Below are 21,898 nucleotides of genomic sequence, written 5' to 3' on the forward strand. Positions count from 1 at the left end.
TGCCAAAAGTATAAAGAATATATAACATTAACTTAAACAAGAAGTATGGAAACTGCCATACAAGAGACAAGCCTTGATATTGCCCAGCATTAGTGTTGAGTCCTCTGCATGTGGGACAAGGAACATTGGATGACATGCTGCAAAAAAAAACTAAATCAAGCAGGAAGGAAAGCAAACACAGGAGCAAGTCTTGCAACCATCGGCACCAATCTTAAGGAGAACTGAATACAAGAAACAAAAGGAAAACATTAGCCACATCGATGCTGGAAATTACGAAAATTATTATCTACAACAGTTCCATTCTTCAACTATTTAGTGCTAGATGCATGGATAGTATAATCAGAGAACCCAGGGACGAAGCCTACACGACTGAATATCAAACCATCTCACCTGAAATCACTACATGAAAATCGATTCTGGGGCAACACACTCCTACTAAGAATATTCCAACAGATATATGGTACATCACTAAAAAATCGTATCTAATCTGCGATCCTGCCTACGTGTGAAACTCACCTTTTATGAAGGCGACAGAATTCAATATCTTGGAATCATCAGCTTTCCATGCCAGTATAGGGACTCAGCATGGACAAATACAACATTTTATGTTGTCGCAGTACCAGGACCTGACATGCGAAAAAGGTGAAGTTAGTATACATGTTGACACCTTTAAAAAGTGTTTAAATAAATCTCTTCTATCAGCCAACTTATGTCACAATACTCTAATCAGTTCGATAGAATTGGAAATTTTAGTGGGACCACCAAACTCCCACAAAAGGAAGATACAAAACCTTTCATCGACCCTTCACACAAATGCAGTATCCATGTAAAAGTCAAATTGAAGGAGAAAACTAACAGGCTCTTTAAGGAAGATGTGCTTCGGAAAGTTGAGGAACTCACAGACTGGTGCTCTAGTGTGTCATACAGCACAAAGAAAGACGAGTCCCACCGAATATGCATCGACCCACAGAACCTCACCGCCAGTCTCAAAGATGTCTGCATAAAATTACCGACAGTGGAAGAGCCAAGCGCAACCTTTTAGTAAACTTGATGCCAAGACCAGATACTGATTGGTCTCCAACTATTGATAACCTGCAGGATGCTGAAAGCGTCTACCATTTAGTCTCAATGCCTCTCAAGATATCTTCCTAGCAAAAATGGATCAAATCCTAGAAGGCCTAAATGGCATGGTCAGCATAGTCATATTTGGCTCAAACAATGACGACCATGATAAAAACTTGCAGAATCTAATGTCTCGAGCAGCCAAAACTGGACTTGTATTTAACAGCAAAAAGTGTTTCATAATGCAGCCCAATATATCTTTTTTCTGGGGAACATATACACCTCTACTACAAGAATTAAACCAGACCTGGACAAAGTGTGTGTGACAACAAGCAAATGCCAAATCCACAAAACAAAGAGAAACTACAACGTTTTCTAAGTATGCTAAATGACCTCTTCCCATATGTTCAAAACTTCACTGAAAAGGCTTACCTATTGTGCGGTCTTCTTAAATCCCAATCACTATGGATTTGGAACCCTGACTATCAAAAGTGATACGATCAACTCAAGGAAATGATTATCGAAGAAACATTCCTTTCATATTACGATCAGACTAAATAAACATCACTGGAGGCGTTTGCCTCACAGAAGGGCCTGGGAGTGGCTCTGATCCAAACTGGCAAATTAGTTGAATTACCCGATAAGATCCGATCATATTGGTCCTTCCATTGTAGATTTGCCATCGAATCTGGATCCCTGTTTAAGGGAATACTCGTCCTGGACTTCAGATTTCTTATACCAGCTCCACCAAGCCTATCAAGGCATGGAGACATTTTGCCAGGAACTCCAATATGTGCACAGGCATGAACCACTGTACCCACACGGCATTTTATCTTAGCCTTAGAAGTTCATCACATTAGACCTCTTTGAGATTGATGGGCAGCAATTCTTGCTCACCGACAATGAAATGAAATGTCAACACCTTAACTCTATCAGTAAAGCAGTGGCAGATGAAATGAAATTTTTGGTCGTCCAGATGAAATCATGATGGACAATGGTCCACAGTATTCTGGGTAGGCTTTTCAAAGCCTCATTAATTCCAGAGGCATCAGTAAACCGGAAGCAATGGCTTCATAGAGAGGCATGTAAGGCATATCAAATCAACAATAAAAAAATGCCCCCCCCCCCTTCGATACAACTAACATCCAGTTTGCTCTGCTACAGATTAGGAAACACCAATAAACAGCAAACTGCCATCTTCAGCTGAAATACTTTTTGGAAAATCTATACCAACCATCTTACACAGCTGATCAGAACCAGGAAAGAAAGAATATTGCAAACAGTTATATGAGAGATCAGCAAGCACAAAAATCCATCATAACCATTATCATTATAGTGGAACCAGAAAATATCCACCATTATTCCCAGATCAGTGTGTACCGGTACTAAATATACTCGACAACACATGGCGCCCTGGAACCATCGTCCAGAATGACGAAGTACCTAGAAGCTATATAGTAGAGTCGCTTGATGAAAATAGACTTCATTGCAATCTCATCTATTTACACACTATACCAATTCCGGTGAGAAAAAAAAGTTCACTTTGATATCTCTGAATCTAAAACCATACAGGACACGATAAGACCAAGGGAGATTGATGTTGGAGATGAAATCACCAAACTCAACATCACCAGAACTTCACTAGACAACAACAAATATGTCCCACTTCAAACTAAATCAGGCAGAATATAAGAACACCCTTGCGGTACAAAGACTGATCTTATTCCATAGATCATAACACCATCACATGCTATAAATTAAAGATAAAAGCAGACAACAAATATGTGCATACAATTAAACGAAGGATGTTATAATACCTCAGATACTATTCATATCGGATTGTTCGAGACCGGATGCAACCCTTACCGACCTAGCGCGCACTCTTGAATTTGCTATCATGCTTCCTCTATCGTTCGGCTCTGATTTCTTTAGTAAATACCAACACCCATCATTTCACCTAACTCTAAAGCAAACTGTTTTTTTTGTTTATGTAAGATATTTTTCATTATTCAGTGGAAAAAAAGATTGTTTCATTAAAAATTTTTTTTAGTTTATTTTTATTCAATCTATAAGATCAATAAATATAGGTATAAATAAATAAAATCACAAAGTTACAAATCTGACCCCAAAGGTCGCCATAGGTATGGAATATGTGCCTACATAAGAGCTGGCTTTTGATGTGGTAGGGGCATCTCCAGAGAAGACCCTAAATTGACCTATATGTGCTTTCAGATTGCACTTGCTCACACCACTGCATTTATATTTGCTCTCTATCGCCCTCATAACAGCGGATTTACTATCTTTAAGAGCATACAAGAGAACATTGACCACATCCTGTTGGCACATCCTTCGGTTAACATTTACGTCTGTGGAGACTTCAATGTTCAAAATGTATAATATATAATCCACTCAAACAAGACAGATGATGAGGGGAGGTTCTATCACAATCTCTCTATTGCTTATGACCTTATTGTTCATGAACCCACCCATGTGCCCAACACTGATGGTCAATATGCAAGTCTCCTAGACCTTTTTCTCACAACTTGCTCTGAGCTATGTTCATCTTTCGTTCTGTTGCCACTGAGATATTCGACCATTCAGTTGTTTCAATTAAGATAAAAACAAAACGTAATAAGTCCTCCGACATACCTCTACATCATATAATATATCGATACTCTATGGCTTACTGGAATAGCTTTCGTACATTTATATCAGATCTACATCTGCATTCCATGTTTAAAAAGAATGTGTCCTCTATAATATACAGACCTGACGGAATGGTTAATTCTAGATATAGACTGCTTCATACCCTCCAAAAAATTCCAGCAAAACCTAACAACCAGCCATAGTTCTCCCCAGAATGTGCTGCAGCCATTGTGCACAGAAATCACTATTTCCATTGCTTCCGACCTAATAGATGTATTGAGACTAAAGCCGTCTTCAGGACTGCCAGCAATCACTGTAAAAGAGTAATAAAGAATACGAGAGACATGTATGCTCAGTCCATCAAGTCCAAAGTAGCTGAGCAATGGCTTGGTTCCCATCAGTTTTGGCAAATAACAAACAGGGCCCGGAATAAAAGTGTATGCTCTATCCAACCATCATCAATGGATCTGAGGTAATCTCGTCAGCATCGGACAGAGCCAAACTCTTTGCGAGGAACTTAGCAGCTAATTCTACCCTATATGATCAGGGCCGTCAAACACCTGTATTTCCTCCTGTGTCTGAAAACACGCTATGCGACATACAAATATCTGTGTGTGATGCTGCCATGCTAATCAAAAACCTCAATTCCAGTAAAGCAACTGGCCCTGACGGCATTCCTATTATAGTGCTGAAAAAGCTTCAACCAGAATTAGCACCCATAATTACAAAGCTATTTAAACATTGTCTTAAGGAGAATTGCTTTCCAACACCCTGGAAAACCTCATCAGTATATACTGCATTTAAAAATTCAGATGATCGGTCATCTCCCTCTTAATACAGATCAATCAGTCTCCTGTGCATCATGAGTAAGTTACTGAAATCTGTGTTAAATAGAAAAGTAGTCAACCACCTCAGCAAAAGTAACATCCTCAATGACATGCACCATAATTTCCGTTCTGCTAGATCCACAGCAGATGTGCTAATAGTGAATCTCTCAATGGCGGCTTCCTTTCTAGGGCATTTGCCCTTGATATATCAAAGGTCTTTAAAGGCCTTTGATAGGGTATGGCATATAGGTCTACTCCACAAAATCTCCAGCTACGGTATAACTGGAAATTTGTCTGTGTCTAAGCCTAAACAGAAATTCCATGAATAAAGCTTCTTTCTTAGAACTGCATGCCTGTGGAACTCTCTTCCGTATTCCTGCTTTCCAATTGATTACCATATGGTCGTCTTCAAGTCCAGTGTTCACAAGTTCTTGATGAGCCATTTCCACTACTAACGATTACTACAACATTTTCCCATTGACTACTGTACACCAATTAACACTTATCCTCGAGTGGCCTCTGGGCTTTGATAAGTGGTGACTCCTTTTTTTAAAAAAAAAAGATAAAAGCAACCAATTAAAAAAATAAAACAGAAATAGAACTATTGTTCTGTTTCTAAGTTAAAAAAAAATCAAGTCATTCGGTGAGGTGGGTGGTAAAATGAATAAAAAGTCGTATAACAATATCACATGATTTCAATTTTCTGAGACCAGAATTTTGGTATCAATCTGGTACACTAGCACGAAACAATTTAACTGTGGCTCAATAGGTGATTCAACGGGTCACAATTTCTTTTTCTAGTATGTACATATGAACTGGAAAATAAAATGTCTTTTCAAGGGCAAGGTCTAATTTATTGTACTTTGTATTGTCAATGCTTTTTGTTTTTGAACTGCTTCAGAACAAGGGAGAGATTAAAGGGTAAAAATAAATATGACCTCACGAAAAAAAATAATCATTTTATTGTCGTCTTGCTTATTTTATAAGACATCTTCACACGTAAACATGTATTACTTGGACATGCACGCACACACACAAACACACATGCACATACATACACACACACAAATGTATAATGTGTGCGTGCATGTGTGCACATGTATGTGTAGGTACAAATATTGCAATGATGCAAAGTTCAAAGTGCATTTTAAAAAATAAAAACGATTACCAGCTGATCAGGTTGCTTGTCTCTTGTCTAATTTTATATCTATTTACAAATTTTTGAGATGAGGATGATAATTTGTACAATTTGCATTATTTGGGCTGCTAATCTCACAGTGTTTCAGACAATGAGTTCAATAATAATAATAATAATAATAATAATAATAATAATAATTTCGTTTATCAACGTCTCTCTGGAAAGGGATGGGATTCATTTCCAAAGGATTTCCCTCAATCCCGGCTTCAAATCAGGAGCTTCAAATAATAATAATAATAATAATAATAATGATAATAATGATAATAATGATAATAATAATAATAATAATAATGATAATAATAATAACATTAATAATAATGATAATAATGATAATAATAATGATACTACTACTACTACTACTAATAACAATAATAATAATAACAATGATAATAATAATAATAATAATAATAACATTAATAATAATAGTAATAATAATAATTATGATAATAATGATAATAATAATGATAATAATAATAATAATGATAATAATAATAATGATAATAATAATAATAATAATAATAATAATAATGATAATAATAATAATAATAATAATAATAATAATAATAATAATAATAATAATTCTGATTTCGTTTATTAACGTCTCTCTGGAAAGGGATGTGATTCATTTCCAGAGCATTTCCCTTAATCCCGGCTTCAAACCAGGAGCTTCACAGATGAAGGGTTTTCCTAAGGATGTTGGTGGTATCTATAATTGCAGAGGTTTGAAGGCCGCCTAAAACATCGGGGATTTGTAGTTTTTTCAATTGTCCTTCCAGACGACTTGATACTAATCCTAGCGTACCAACTATGACCGGGATTATTTGTGTTTTAACCCCGTGTATACGCCTTATCTCCAAGGCCAATGGAACATAATTGCTCCACTTCTCATTCTCCTTCTCTCTCACATTCCTGTCCCAGGGTACTGAAAAGTCTACAATCTGCCATTTTTTTGAGACCTTGTCAATGATGACCAAATCCATACCTCTACCTTGCCATCCTCACTTGTTCTCACTTCATCAGGCACCTCCTCAAACCATTTTCCAGCACACTTCACCCCAATCCTCTTACACAACTCCCAATATATCTGGAGTCCCATGCGATTGTATCTTTTGCGGTACTCTTTCTGGGCCAGTCCACTACACCCTGCTGCAAGGTGCGTTATTAACTCTGAGGTCTTACCACAAATCCGGTATTCTGCAGCAACTTCCTCTCCTAGAACCACTTTTTTGAAAAATCGCGTTCCTAATGCCTGCTCTTGTGCTGCACAAACAAAAGCTTTAGTACTCTTAGCCAAATACTCAGCTCTAAGTCATTGCCATGATCTTTCATCAGCCACTTCTGCTATATCTTTGGAAGAACCTTCCATGTATTTTCTTCCTAGCCAGTTCCTCTGCTCTTTCTCTATCTATACGTTTCACATAATCAGCCTTGGTCTCACATACCTCCATTTCATTGGCCACAACCTTAAGCATCCACTCCTCACTTATAACCACATGCTCCTTTAGCGACATCTCCTCGGTTCTAACACAATCTTTTACACTTTTCAATCCTCTCCCACCATCTTTCCTCTTTTGATACAGCCTTGCTACTTCGAATGTGAAATATACCAAACATTGCTAAAACATTTCTTGTTTTTATATCCATGGCATGCAAATCCTTGTCAGACCATTCTAAAATTCCTGTACTGTATCTCAAAACACTGACTGCCTATACATTCACTGCTTTCATTAGGTTTCCTCCATACAGTTTCGACTTTGCAATTAGTTTCACTCTTCTAAGATACTCCTTCCTAACTTTCTCCTTCATTTCTCTGTTCATGACGCCTACACCCTCCACCACTCCTAAATACTTATATCCTGTATCTTCTATTTCTTTCATGATTTCTCCATTTGGCAGCACTATTCCATTCGAATGAACCTTTACTCCTCTTTTCATCATCAGCACTGCATATTTACTAATCCCAAACTCCATCCCAATGTCTTCTGAGTATATCCCCACAATTTCTACCAGTCTCTCTATTTCCTTTTCATTTCTACCAAATATTTTCAAATCATCCATAAACGGTAGATGGTTGAGGCAGCTGTCACCAGATCCAAAGTTATACCCTAGTTTTTCTCTCTTCAAGAGGATGCTCAGTGGCATCATTATCATTACAAAAGAAGTGGCGATAACGAATCTCCTTGAAATATTCCATATTTAATGCCAACCTGCCCCATCTCCTCTCTGTTTGCTGCCAGCACCGGTTTCCATTGAGTCATACTTGTCTCCAAAAGCCCTACCACATTCTCAGCAACCTTCATCATCAATAATGTTTCACGTATCCATGAATGAGGAACCATGTCATAAGCCTTTCTGTAATCGATCCATGCTATGCTCATATTTCTCTTCTTTTTCCCATCCTGCATTAATGCTTTATCAATTAGTAGTTGCTCTTTTGGTACCTCTCGAGCCTTTCCGGCACCCCTTTTGTTCGTCAGGAAAAACACCATTACTCTCAAGATGTTCATAAATTTTCTCCACAAATATTCCAGTCAACAGTTTCCACATCAATGGCAGACATGTAATTGGTCTATAATTATTGGCATCTGTTCCTTTTGCAGGATCTTTCCTAATCAGTGTTGTTTTTCCCTTCAAAAGCCAATCAGGGACATCTCCCGACTCTACAACCCTTTGCATGGCAGCAGTTATAGGTGGATAAAGGTATGGAAACTATTTAAACCAGAAGCCCTCACTCCATCTAGACCAGGTGCCTTCAAGTTTTTCACCCTTCGTATGCCAGCCTTAACGTCATCGATGGTTTATCTCAACGTTCTTCCTCTGCTGCATTTTTGATAGCTTTTCTCTGTCCTCTTCCAACCAGCTAGCCTTCTTATTATATCGCCCTTCAATAGACCAAATTCCACCCCAGAACTTCCTTGCATATTTTGCATTTGGAGTGTTGTTATTTCCTGCATGTTTACTACCATTTAATTCTTTATGCAGCTGAGACTGATTGTTCCAGAAAAGGTTGTTCTGCCAAAACGCAGCACTTTTTCCAACAAAGTTCCGAATTTTCATACCACCAGTGTGGACCTTCTCTTTCAACATTGTTAGAACGTTCATCGTTCCTTTTTCCAGCAATCTATATCTCCTTTCAAGCTTGTCCTTAGCTTTCTGTCCTAGTTTAACTCCTTTTCTTATTTCTACGATTCTACCAATGTCTTTCTGCCACTGTTTAATACTTTCTTCAAGCCGCCTCTGCCAGTGTGGCCTTCTATCCTTCATTTCTCTCTTTTTCTTCTGTATTAAGCCAAGACGATTCGCAATAACATATGGCGCTGCACACAGAAGCCTGTTAAATTCCGTAATCGATATGTTCTTTCTTATGATGTTGTGAATTACTCCTTGAACTATTTTTACCTCGCTTTTCACCTTTCGCCTATCACTACTCTTCATACTTGGAATCTCTATGATATCCTCTCTGAGAAGAACCTCTCTTAACTTCTGAAGTACTTCTTTTTCTACAGAAGTCAAAGTTCGAGCCTCATCACCACTTCTCCATACATCTGCTCCTTTCACTGGTTCTATTGTCTCAGAGACAATTGTTTCATCTGTCTTAGATCCTTCAAACTCTTTCTCATTACTTCCCCTAACCATAGGATTCCATTCCTCCTCAGTTGTCCGCCTCCCATTATCGTTTACATTTCCCTTCTGCACTTCCACTCTCTCAGTTCTTTCATCAGAGCTAGTTTCATCAATTTTACTTTCGTTATTCATTTCATTCCTAACCATCCATTCAATCTCTTCTCGTGCAATCACTAAAAGTAGGTTGTTATTTTTAATTTGTTTTAACTGAGATACCAAACTCGCAACACTTCTAGCTCCTCCTCCTCTCGATTCCCATTCTTCCTTCACTTTTCGGATATATCCACCAGATTTGGTACTTCCACTTCTTACAAAGCATTCCCACAGTACTCTTCTTTCGTCATGGTTTTTGACATTTCCTGTTCCAACAAAAGTCTTAAAAAGGGAGATAAAAAGATTGTGAAAGTTATAAAATGTAGAAGTTGTATCTATTGTCATGGGAGCTGTGAGGAGTGTAATAAAAAGTTTTGACGAGTGAATTGAAAAAATTGGGATCCATTGCAATGTTGAAGTACTTTAGAAGACTGCCTTGTTGGGAACTGCCGGATTCTTGCAGAAAATACTGAAAGACTGAGAAAATAAGATGCTGATAGCCTATAGTCATTTGTTATGATCCGCCTATTAGTATAAAATTGGCAATACCAAGTTAGACACAAAATGTGAATAATAATAATAATAATAATAATAATAATAATAATAATAATAATAATGATAATAAATTGAAAGTTCCCACCCCTTAAAAAACATAGTGCAAGCATTAACAACACCAAATGGTCGAAAAGGGTCGAGGAGGATGGAAAGGGTGAGGAGAGAAATCACTGACCAGATTTCCACTATTTAAATTTCTGTCCCAATCCAGTATACCTCTTCTTTTGAGGAAGCTGGATTTTCCCCATATTAAAACTGATTTTGTGCATATTACTGCCAAAGCAAGGAAATATGGCGGTAAAACGACGACGACGATGATGAAACATCTTTAATAAAACTAGAGAGATGAAAAAAAAAAAGAAAAGAAAAATGGACAAAGCTTCCATCTCAACTGGAGTTGGTCTAATGTAACGAGAACTTTATACACTTTATAAAGCAACGTTCAGTTTTTAAGATAAAAACTTTACGAGTACCATATCATATACGTTAAAAAGTTAATGAAAGCACCTAATTTGTTGCTGTCTTGCTCTAAATAATCTTTTTCAACTGTCGAAAATAAACTCTTTACCCCGGAATTATTTCCCCTGATATTCATTTTCACGTTACTTTATATCACCAAGGGAAATAACTCTTAAAACTGAAATTACTTCCCTTACCACAACTATTATCCTTGTGAAGCGGAAGCGCATGTAATCAGTTCGGTCTTCTTAAAGCCAAAAAATAAAATAAAATAAAATTAAATTACAATGTTGACGACTGTCCAATATTATTAGGAAGAAACAGAGGAATGTTCATGCTAAAAATAAACGGGAAATCATTTACAAGCATAAAATCAAGAAAAGTTATCTCCCTTAAATTATCACTGCTGTTGGCTAATATGAAATAATAATAATAAAAAAAAGGATCGATATTTTAAAAGATAACGTCATAATTAAAGCAAACACACGCTCACATAAAACGTAAAAATAAACATAAAGTTATTTTGGATTATTTGGACTACTATTCTCATTTCAATTGTTAATTAATTGCGGCCGATGTAACGTCCGACTTTTTTTTTTTTCGCCTTCGGTCCTTCTTCGTTATATTATAGCGAAATTAAAAAAAAAAAATGAAATATGAATTTCAGTTGAAACCAATGGTATCTACTGAATTATCATGCAGTAATGAAAATGCCTAAAATTTACGAAAACTTACATGACAGAAAATTAATTATTAATGAAAATAGTTTTCAAAAAAGAATTTCTAGTGTGTTAATTACATAAAGTCAGGGGAAGTAACTCAGTTCGTCTTGTTGCAATTAATGCTGGATATCTTGCCATCATATATATGTACAAAGTACATTTTTATGTAATAGTGTAGTAATATTTAACTAATTGTGACATGACAATTAGAAATAAATAATCTTTTTTATGGCGATTGCCGGGAGCTGGTGTCTTGTTGAAGTAGGAAGTGGGAAATACAGAAATAAAGATTGCTGAACTCACACAAGAATTGGAGAAAATTATGTATATTAAATTGAAAATATTACAAAGAAAAGGTTCTTGCAAAACTAATTGTGTTTGCGGCTTTAGAAGTCCAATAAAAAGTTCTTTATCGTCCAAAAGTCTTGGACGGCTCCCTGAAAAAGTTCAATCAAAATTCGGCGGCAAATTTAGGAGAGATTTTCCATAGTTGTCTATAGGCCGACGATTGATTCAAAAAGAGGGCGAATCTGTTTTTCCAGAATTCTGCTTATATTAAATGTTTGTTGATTGGCCAAGGAGCTTCATCCTAGCCAATCAAAATAGGGCTTTCAGAAAGGAGAAGTGGTCGATATAATTAGTTTGAACAAAGGGAGGTAACTACTTTTTTTTATACTCTCCCAACAACAACAAATAATGCGACGATTGAAATCGTTGCATGCTATATAAAGGCAATCAGTTACAATATTTGTGATTGCTACGTAAAGTGTTTAAATTAAATTGTACAGAATATTCTGTTTAATAGAAATATTTAACAGGTAGAATATACCTTAATGTGTTAGGCATTATTATGGCCCATTTACAATGCAAATTTTCTTTTTTTTTTTTAATAATAAATGTAATGTATAAATTAAATTGTACAGAATATTCTGTTTAATAGAAATATTTAACAGGTAGAATATACCTTAATGTGTTGGGCATTATTATGGCCCATTTACAATGGAAAATTTTTTTTTTTTTAATAATAAATGTATTCAGGATTAGATGTGGATTTCTTGATCCTTTTAGGCCTGTAATTGGCCATTTCTTCTGAAAGTTCCGATGGGTCCCTACATTCTTCTATAGGGTGGGATGCAAATTCATCAGATTCCTCATCTGCTGGGGTGTCAGGAAAGTGGTTATGAGTGAGTGATAACTCCAACGGATATAAATGTTTGAGGCTATGTGTTTCCACTGCACCATCACTTCTTTTTATTCGAGCAGAATGAACCTTGCCATCGTTGCCACTAAATAGCTCAATAACTCTGCCCAGCTTCCAGAAGGGCCTGGACTTGGCCGGATTCTTGACGAGTATTACGTCGTTGATATTTATTTTATTGTGAAATTCAATTTCGTGTAAATCCTTGCAATTCTCCCTCAGACTTAGCAAATATTCATCGTGCCACATCTCTTTGAATTTAGATATTAATTCCTCTCTGCTTTCCAAGGTACTCACAAGGAGAGACCTAGTTATTGGTTCTGTCTCAACCAAACTGGGTGTGTCAGATTGGAAGGAGAGCTCACAGTTTATATTTGGATGAGTGAAACAGTTGGGTGTTAAGGGAAGCAGATCAATATCGGTAGAGCATCTGTAGGTCAGAGGTCGAGAGTTCACGGCTCTTTTGATGTCTGATAGAAGGGTTAGAAGGTTAAAATAACTGATTTTAGATCGGCCAAGTGTTTTGAATAGGCATGACTTTATCACTCTGATCATTCTTTCCCAAGTACTTCCAACCCAAGGGGAGTATAAGGGTATTTTTATGTGTTTAATGCCAGCGCTTGAATATGAGTTACAGAACTCATTACTGTTTATGTGATGTTTAATTACATCACCACCTAAGGCTGCATTAAAGGAACGTGCATTGTCACTGTATATGTGACTGGAAACTCCATAGGTATTTGAAAACCGAATCAAGGCTTGAATGAAGGCTTGTGTGCTCATATCAGGTACAAGTTCAATGTGAACAGCCCTCACGTTCATACATGTGAAAATTAATAAATACATTTTATGAGACTTTTCATCTCTTTGTACCCAGATGTGACCTGTGTAGTCTATGCCTGTGTGTTGGAAAGGATTGATTAATCTAACACGGTGTTTTGGCAAATTTGTCAATTTGGGGTATTTGAAGGCTAGGCTGTTGAATTTCCTACAGGTATTGCAGTTAGAAATCACAGTCTTCACAGACTGTCTTGCCTGTGGGACCCAGTATCCGGATAACCGCAATTTGGTCACTGTCGTACCAATACCCAAATGCCTGCATCGATTATGGCTATCCATAATCAGTAATTTTGTAAGAGAGTGATGTTTTGCAAGCAATATTGGATAGATTAAATTGTAGTCATATCTTGTCGAATTGGCAATTCTACCATCCACTCTCAAAATCCCATCAGAATCGATGAAAACGTTAAGATTCTTCACCAGCACTGGGATTTCCCTGTCAAGAGGATTCTTCAAATAAGCAATTTCCTTTTCAAACGATTGCAATTGCATCATCTTTATCAGGTAATTCGTGGCTGTCTGTTTTGGATCTGAATGTTCCTTCACTTTTCTGCATCGATGCACAAACTTGAATACGAAAGCAGTTGATCGACACAACTTGTTGAAGTCCGAGAACCTGTCAAATGGAATCAGTGGTTCCCTAACAGCTTCACTCAATGTATTATGGAAAACACTTTCCACATGACACTTATTTTCCGGGCTCAGACAGCTCAAAGTACTCAACAAGCCACGCAGGTCCGCATGTCCAGTAGTCCAATCCCTGTTTAAACTTTTCCAGAGTGATACCACGAGAAAGAAGGTCAGCCGGGTTGTCAGCAGAAGGAACATATTTGTAATGAATGCCCAACCCAAATTCCTCACTCAACTTCTCCTTCATTTCTCGAATATCTTTAATTCTGTTTCTGGTATACAGACTCTTTGCCTTTATATTCTCGGTGAGCAACCATGACAAAACAACTTGCGCATCCACAGAAACAAAAACGTCCTCTATGTTGACACCAGAGAAGGATCTCAGTATCATAGTTAAAGCCTTGAATGCAATATATACTGCAAGCAACTCCATCATAGGTAATGTATTTGTCCTCATCGGGGCCACTTTAACCTTTGAAAATATTATGTGAGACTTCCCATTTTTCACACCATATATGACAAATCCATATGCCTGTGGTGACGCATCACAGAACAAATATAATTTCAGTTGGCTACCAGTGTCTATAGCATGTCTTGTAAAAAATAGATCACCTAGACCAGAAAGGTCCTCGGCCAAATTCGACCAGGTAGTCATTATGTCAGTAGGAACCTTTTCATCCCAACCCAACTTGAGCAACCACAATCTTCGGAGAAGTATTTTTGCCCTAATTGTAACCGGGGCACATAGTGACAGTGGGTCAAATATTTTTGCTGTCTGGGCCAAAATATCCCTTTTTGAGAGTATGTTCCTCTGAACCATAGTGTTAACAATGCTAATAGTATCCAATTCAGGGTGATATTTATATCCCAAGACCTTTTCGTACCCGCAACCATGCTGCACGATTCTGTCATCCTCTGTTATAATGTCTCGAAGAGGCTCATAGTTGGAGTTACACGATCTCAACTGGAAATTTCCCGTCTGCAGACGAGGCACGGCACTCTTATAGAGACTGATTATTTCCTCAGAAGAATTGCTGGTCATACATAAATTGTCGACATAAAATCGATTTTTCAGCATCTCAGTACATGCATCATTCGGAAAACGGCTGACATGGTGTTTGAGAACGTAATTTAAAATGAATGGGCTGGCATTGAAGCCAAATATCAATGTACAATATCGGAAGCAAAGCAAATTGTCTCCATCTTTTACGAAAAAACAAAATCTGTTTTTGTCCTCAACCGACCGGAGTTTGATCATAAGAAATGCCTTTCTTATGTCTCCCAATAATACATATTTGTTAGTAAGAAATAAGAGCAACAGTTCAAGCATGTTATTCATCATGTTCACACCCGGATAAGATGCTTCATTGAGGAAGTAACCACCCCCGGTCTTCAACGAACAGTTAAAAACAGGCCTGATTTTAGTGGTTACCTGTTGATCCGACTTAAAGACCGGTCGATGGGGCATCCAAATGTATTTGCAGAAATCTTGTGGGGCGACTTCAATTCTCTCGATAATCCCTTCACTCTCTTGCTGAAGAAAAATATCAGTATAGGTCTTATCCAAGTCCCTTTTCTCCAATGAAAGCATTGTTCTGTCAAGCACTTTAAGAGCGACTTGATAGTTAGAGGGAACGGAATCGATTTTGTCCTTATGCCAAGGTAGATTCACGAAATAAGAATTGTCCCTGAATTCGATAGACTTCCTGAAGTTTTCAATCCTATTTCTGTCATAATCACCAATTAGTTCTTCGTCATGGGAAGCAGCAGCTGAGTCCACAGCAAACATTTTTTCCAAATTCTGTTCCACGTTGGAATTCTCAAATACATCTGGAAACGGATCCGGGTAGGAAGACTTGGGTTCCAATATGGAATTCAACTGTCGTTCAGGGCAATGGGCATATTTGGATATTGTAGTATGATAATTGACAATTGTTTTGGAAATTCCACATCTCACAGGACTGACTTGATGAGGATACAAAAAGTGTTGTACATTACCAAATGGGGCAATCCCTTGAGGCAAATCCCAGGCCTGTCCATTCATACATTTAATGATTCTGGAACCCTCCATGAACTGAAATATGTCAACTCCCAGGATACCCTGAATTGTTATGGAATCACCCTGTTTTTCATTTGAAAATGCCAATCTGTGTTTCAACTCATTCAGGTTGGACTTCACTTGGCCAAAGCTGGCGAACTCAAACTGCATACTGAATCCATCATCGATTAAAACAGGAATAGGGAGTTGTTTCCCCTTTCCCACGGTAACGTTCAAGACAACCTGTTCAAATCGCTTCATAGTCACACCCGCATAGGTTTCATTTGATAATCGGTTGGATCAGAATTTCCATCAGGATACTTCAGCTCCTTTAATATTTTCTTAGAAAAATATGAACGCTGATTCCCTGTGTCCAATAGGCAGTTAATAGTAGCTTTCTCAGATCCATAATTTAAAGAAATAGCTACAACAGGCAATATGATTTCGTTTTCATAAACGTGAGAGAATAGAGAAACCACTCTCTTAGTGTTGCACAGGGGTGCAATATGCGCCTTTGAAAGGCATAAGCTGCACGTGAGGGGTGATTTGCTCTGGAGTCCAGGACAATTCTCACTTTTATGTTTTAAGCTGGAACATCCTGTACACAGTTTCAGTTGCTTGCACCTCTCAACTCTGGCTTCATAAGATGCAAACTTGGTGCATTTTAGCATAGTGTGGCCACGTGATGTGCAAAGTTTGCAATATGCCCCAGAAGAGCTTGTAGTGAAATTCTGTAGAGCAGCATCACCATTCTTTTTTTCATAGGTCTTGACCTGCCCTTTATCATTCTTCGAGGGGTTTTCCGTAACCCGAAAAAGTTTTTTATTTCGAGACAGAGCACGAACTGCCTCATTGTAATTTTCAAAAATTTGTGTTAGAGACGGGTAACTCGTGCCCACTCTGTGGTTAATTTCCCTTCTCAAGGCAACTGGCAACTTTTCGTATATAATATGGCTGACCAGCAAAAATCCGGGGGAGTTCTCCTCAAAAAAATCTATCAGATATGAAGTCCTCAATTCGGATAAATCCGCTCTCACCTCAGCAAGGTATCGCTTCACAGCCACAAATTCAGGGTCATATTGAGGAGAAGTAGAAATGATCTGCTTGAAGATCTCACTTATTATAAAGGGGACATCCAGGAATTCCTTGGTCAGCAAATCCACCGCTACATCGTAATTACCATCCTCCAAGGTCAGATGGGAAACCAATTGCAAGGCATAGTCACTCAAATACCCTTTCAATAAGGCTAATTTTGCCCTGCCGGAATCAATAGACTCAGTACAGTTTTTGAATTGAGCAATAAAATTTTTATATTCAAATTTGGAAGGATTGATTCCACTAAAGGTGGCACACTGCAACTTGGGGACAGAAAGCAAAGGTACAGAGGTAGGTTCATTTTTCCGTGATGTGGTGGGGTTTTCAATAGAATTTTCAATGTCGGCAAGGCGATCATTAATATTAGCTCGAAAGCCAATTTCCCTCCTTTGCTCCTCAACAAATCCACACTCCCTTAAATCAAGTTCTGCTTTTATACACAGCCCTTTAATTTTATCATTTAAGGAGCGGACCTCAATCTGCAACTCCTTAATTATAGCTTCTTCCTCCTGGAAGGTTTTTTTTCTCAAACCTTCGCGTTCTTCCAACATGTCCGTGTTAAGGGAAATATCTTCCTTTAACACGTTTCTGGAGTCCATGAGCGCCCTAACACCCTTCAAGGTCCGGAAATCATCCATTTTACAGTTGTTTTGTTTTGGGAAAGGATGATGGTTTTAAGTTGGTTTTTTTTTTAAACAAGTTAAATTTTGTGGGAGTATTGTTGATAATGTCTGTGTATAGGCCGAGAAGAGTTATGGCCCTTGGACGGAACTTAGCATAAATGGAGTTATGGCCCTTGGACGGAAGTTTGCATAAGTGGAGTTATCGCCCTTATATAAGGAGGTCATGTTTATTTACATTCGTATGTACGACGCCACACTCTTAAACGAATGATGCCTGCTTTACGCGAACTTCAGTCAGTAGAAAGTTTCAAACTTTTAATAATACAACAGGAAATATTATATTATTTGTTCGTTTTTTTTTGGAAACGAAATAAATTTTTTTTTTTCTTTTAAAATGTTCATTGAATTTTAAACCCTTAACAAAGGCAGAAATATTATTTGTTCGTTTTCTTTTATTTTGGAAACGAAATAAATTTTTTTTTCTTTTAAAATGTTCATTGAATTTTAAACCTTTAACAAAGGCAGAAATATTATTTGTTCGTTTTTTTTTTTTTTGGAAGCGAAATAATTTTTTTTTTTTTCCTTTAAAATGTTCATTGAATTTTAAACCTTTAACAAAGGCAGAAATACTATTTGTTCGTTTTTTTTTGGAAACGAAATAAATTTTTTTTCCTTTAAAATGTTCATTGAATTTTAAACCTTTAACAAAGGCAGAAATACTATTTGTTCGTTTTTTTTTGGAAACGAAATAAATTTTTTTTTCTTTTAAAATGTTCATTGAATTTTAAACCCTTAACAAAGGCAGAAATATTATTTGTTCGTTTTCTTTTTTTTTGGGAAACGAAATAAATTTTTTTTTTTTTAGAGGGACTTCTCAAATTGGTATTCCTTTTTCCATTTTCCTTGCAAATATCCTCAGGAGTTCAAATCTTCTCTTCCCTTTTATTTTTTTTTCTCTTCACAACAAGCTGCTAAACGTTATTTAATTTTGCAAAATATGGCGATTGCCGGGAGCTGGTGTTTTGTTGAAGTAGGAAGTGGGAAATACAGAAATAAAGATTGCTGAACTCACACAAGAATTGGAGAAAATTATGTATATTAAATTGAAAATATTACAAAGAAAAGGTTCTTGCAAAACTAATTGTGTTTGCGGCTTTAGAAGTCCAATAAAAAGTTCTTTATCGTCCAAAAGTCTTGGACGGCTCCCTGAAAAAGTTCAATCAAAATTCGGCGGCAAATTTAGGAGAGATTTTCCATAGTTGTCTATAGGCCGACGATTGATTCAAAAAGAGGGCGAATCTGTTTTTCCAGAATTCTGCTTATATTAAATGTTTGTTGATTGGCCAAGGGGCTTCATCCTAGCCAATCAAAATAGGGCTTTCAGAAAGGAGAAGTGGTCGATATAATTAGTTTGAACAAAGGGAGGTAACTACTTTTTTATATTTTCAACTGTCCAAAATAAAGCTCTTTAGCCCGGAATTATTTCCCTTGAATTTCATTTTCTTGTGAATTTTATTGCTTATTGTTGAAATTAATAAAAAATAGTATTTATTTATTTATTATTTATTTATTTATTTATTATTATTATTATTATTATTATTATTATTATTATTATTATTATTATTATTTAATGAAAACTAATTTTTTCAGTTCTTCGGTTATGCTACAATAGGTACGTGCAAAATGAATGCCGATGCTCAAAATCTATAAACATTTTGACCCCTCCTTTTACTTAAAAATTCACCAAAAATCAGAAAATTAACCAATTTTAATGAAGTTTTCAATCTTTTTCAAATGATGATCACGGAATATAATGAATCCATTATTTTTATTTAAATCTTAGTGGAAATGTATTATTTTGTTTAAATAAAAAATACCATTACTAAAGTTATGGTTTTCAAAAAACGCATGAATTTATTTATTTATTTTTTTTTTAATGAAAATAAAGTATCGTAAATTATAACAATAAAAAAAATTATTTAATTATTTTTTAATGAAAATAAAGTATCGTAAATTATAACAATAAAAAAATTTATTTAATTATTTTTTAATGAAAATAAAGTATCGTAAATTATAACAATAAAAAAAATTATTTAATTATTACAGGAACATTAAGGAAAAAGGCCCTAAAGCTCATATTAATAAATTCGGTATAACTCGAAGAAAAATTTATTTCTCGAACTACTGATATTATAGTTGAATTAAGCGTTGTTTATTTTTGAGACTGAGGGAACTTTAAAGAAACCTTATTTTACTGAGAACAAAGCAGGGAGCGAGCCGTTGTTTATTTAAAAGGAAGAAGAAAAAGGAAAGAAAACTCAAAGGAAGTTACAAACAGAAGTTAAAGAGTTCTTTTTTCTTTTAGCACATTTTCACGGGAAAAAAATTATTAACTTTATTAATTTTTTTTTATTGCGGACTATTCATCTTTTCTTAGCTGTTTCATGACGTTTCCGCCAACTATTCCTCTGGCCTTCGTCAGGTGGTAACCGCGACGGGATAGAAACTCCGAATCTCCTAACTGCATCCACTGCAATTACTCTCTTCCGTAGTTGTTGTCGTCGTCTCACCACATTTTGGTCAAGTAAGCCTCTGGCCAGCTTTGGGTAGGATCGAAACTGCTAACTTCAGACAATTCTCACCTGGAACCATAGAGATTCAACATCTCTATCCACTGTGCCACGGGCCCTGAAGGGCGATCAAGGTTTAATTTTTTGGTCTTATAAATTCAAGTTTCTTCCATGGTCGGGTCCGTACCAAATGGTATATATTATTTTAATTGGAATTTATTACGGACTCGACTATGGAAGATCAGATAATAAACATGAATTTATAAGACCAACAAATTAAACCTTGATCGACTGTGGCACAGTGGATAGAGATGTTGAATTTCTATGGTTCCAGCGGTTTCAATCCTACCCAAAGCCGGCCAGAGGCTTACGACCAAAATGTGGTGAGACGACAACAACTATGGAAGCCAGTAATTATGAGATATTTTTGCTCGGATGGGAAAATGTGTTGTCCGATAAGTTCAAAATTGCAGTGGAGGCAGCTTGGAGATTTGGAGTTCCTACCCCGTCGCGGTTACCACCTGACAAAGGCCAAAAGAAACGTCATGAAACAACTAAGAAAGATGAAGATAATAGTTGGCAATAAATAAATAAATAATACTCATCTCAATAATGAATTCCAATGAAATAATATATAAAAAAAATTATAATTGCAAAAAAATATTTTTACATTTGTTTTTTAAATTACAAGTTTTGCATAATTTTTATATTTTTAAGATTATAATATTTTCCTTGCTTGCATGAATGTGAAACTTTCGGCGTATCATAATTTTTATATAATTTTGAAAATAATGTTCTGTTTTAATATTAAATCAGGAACATAAAAAATAATCAAATTTAAAATTGTAAAAATCATATAAACGTTTAGGATAGGTATGTACGGATGACTACTGGGGGAGGGGGAAGAAAAAAAGAAAACCAGTACCCCCAACCTCCCTTTAACTACCTGATGTCATTTTCAGACAGCCTTTTGACTGTCTCAGATTTGGGCTTTCATATAATCCATCTTCAGAGACTTTGGTTTTGTTGACATTCTGCAAAGCAAGAATCTCTCGCTTTTAGAAGCTAATTAAGGTATTTTTTTTTTTAATTTAATTCAATATCTTAGAATTTTATGCTACTAATTATCATTGAAATAGACCCAGAAAACTAATCTTTATCTTTTAAAGGATTTTTACAATGAATTTATTTAACTTCAAAATTTACCTGAATTAGTTAGCTCGCCGTGAAACATTTCTATACCTTTTTTTTCATGTGTAAAAATATTGTTTTTCCTTTTGGAAATTAAGTTTAGTCTTTAATCTTTCAAATTCATTCAAAAAGTAGTTGGAAACCTAGAAAAAAATTATGATAAATCGGCTTTCAAAATTATGTCTCCCATCTTTATTTGGTCATTTTTGCCCGTACCTATGCTACAATAACGAAGAAGAACCCCTTTTTCAGGAGTATTGTTTCGATCATGGGAAACTTTATGTCGAACTTGAGATCTATACAGAATTTCGAACCAAACTCCTTATTCAATTTAGTGGGTAGATTAGCATTGTCCCATCAGCCATTAAGTATTAAGTCATTTTTAAAATTATATTCTGAGTTCAAGTTAAAAATGTATATTTATACATGCTCAGAAGTTAGTCGATTTACTCCTGTGAAGGTCAACGTTTTTTTTTCAATTTTGACTCATTAGCAGCTATTTTATATGCTAAAAAGTGCTCCCGAGG

At 36.1% G+C, this 21,898-nt stretch overlaps 2 protein-coding genes across 2 annotated transcripts; both read right to left on the reverse strand.

The window, feature by feature from the left end:
- Positions 1–12,204: 12,204 nt before the first annotated feature.
- LOC145240204 (uncharacterized) lies at positions 12,205–13,719 on the reverse strand. Its single transcript, XM_080103789.1, has one exon. The coding sequence runs from the start codon at positions 13,717–13,719 to the stop codon at positions 12,205–12,207; it is 1,515 nt and encodes a 504-aa protein (XP_079959915.1).
- Positions 13,720–13,912: 193 nt separating this feature from the next.
- Positions 13,913–16,153, reverse strand: LOC145240205 (uncharacterized). The gene has a single exon (XM_080103790.1). The coding sequence runs from the start codon at positions 16,151–16,153 to the stop codon at positions 13,913–13,915; it is 2,241 nt and encodes a 746-aa protein (XP_079959916.1).
- Positions 16,154–21,898: the final 5,745 nt, after the last annotated feature.

The sequence above is a fragment of the Euprymna scolopes genome, chromosome 19 (assembly GCF_053919585.1).
Source record: "Euprymna scolopes isolate OS-2025 chromosome 19, ASM5391958v1, whole genome shotgun sequence".
Lineage (NCBI taxonomy): Eukaryota > Metazoa > Mollusca > Cephalopoda > Sepiida > Sepiolidae > Euprymna > Euprymna scolopes.

Coding starts and splice junctions, on each gene's coding strand:
- LOC145240204 (XM_080103789.1), bottom strand. CDS start 13,719: ATGATGCAATTGCAATCGTTTGAAAAGGAAATTGCTTATTTGAAGAAT.
- LOC145240205 (XM_080103790.1), bottom strand. CDS start 16,153: ATGAAGCGATTTGAACAGGTTGTCTTGAACGTTACCGTGGGAAAGGGG.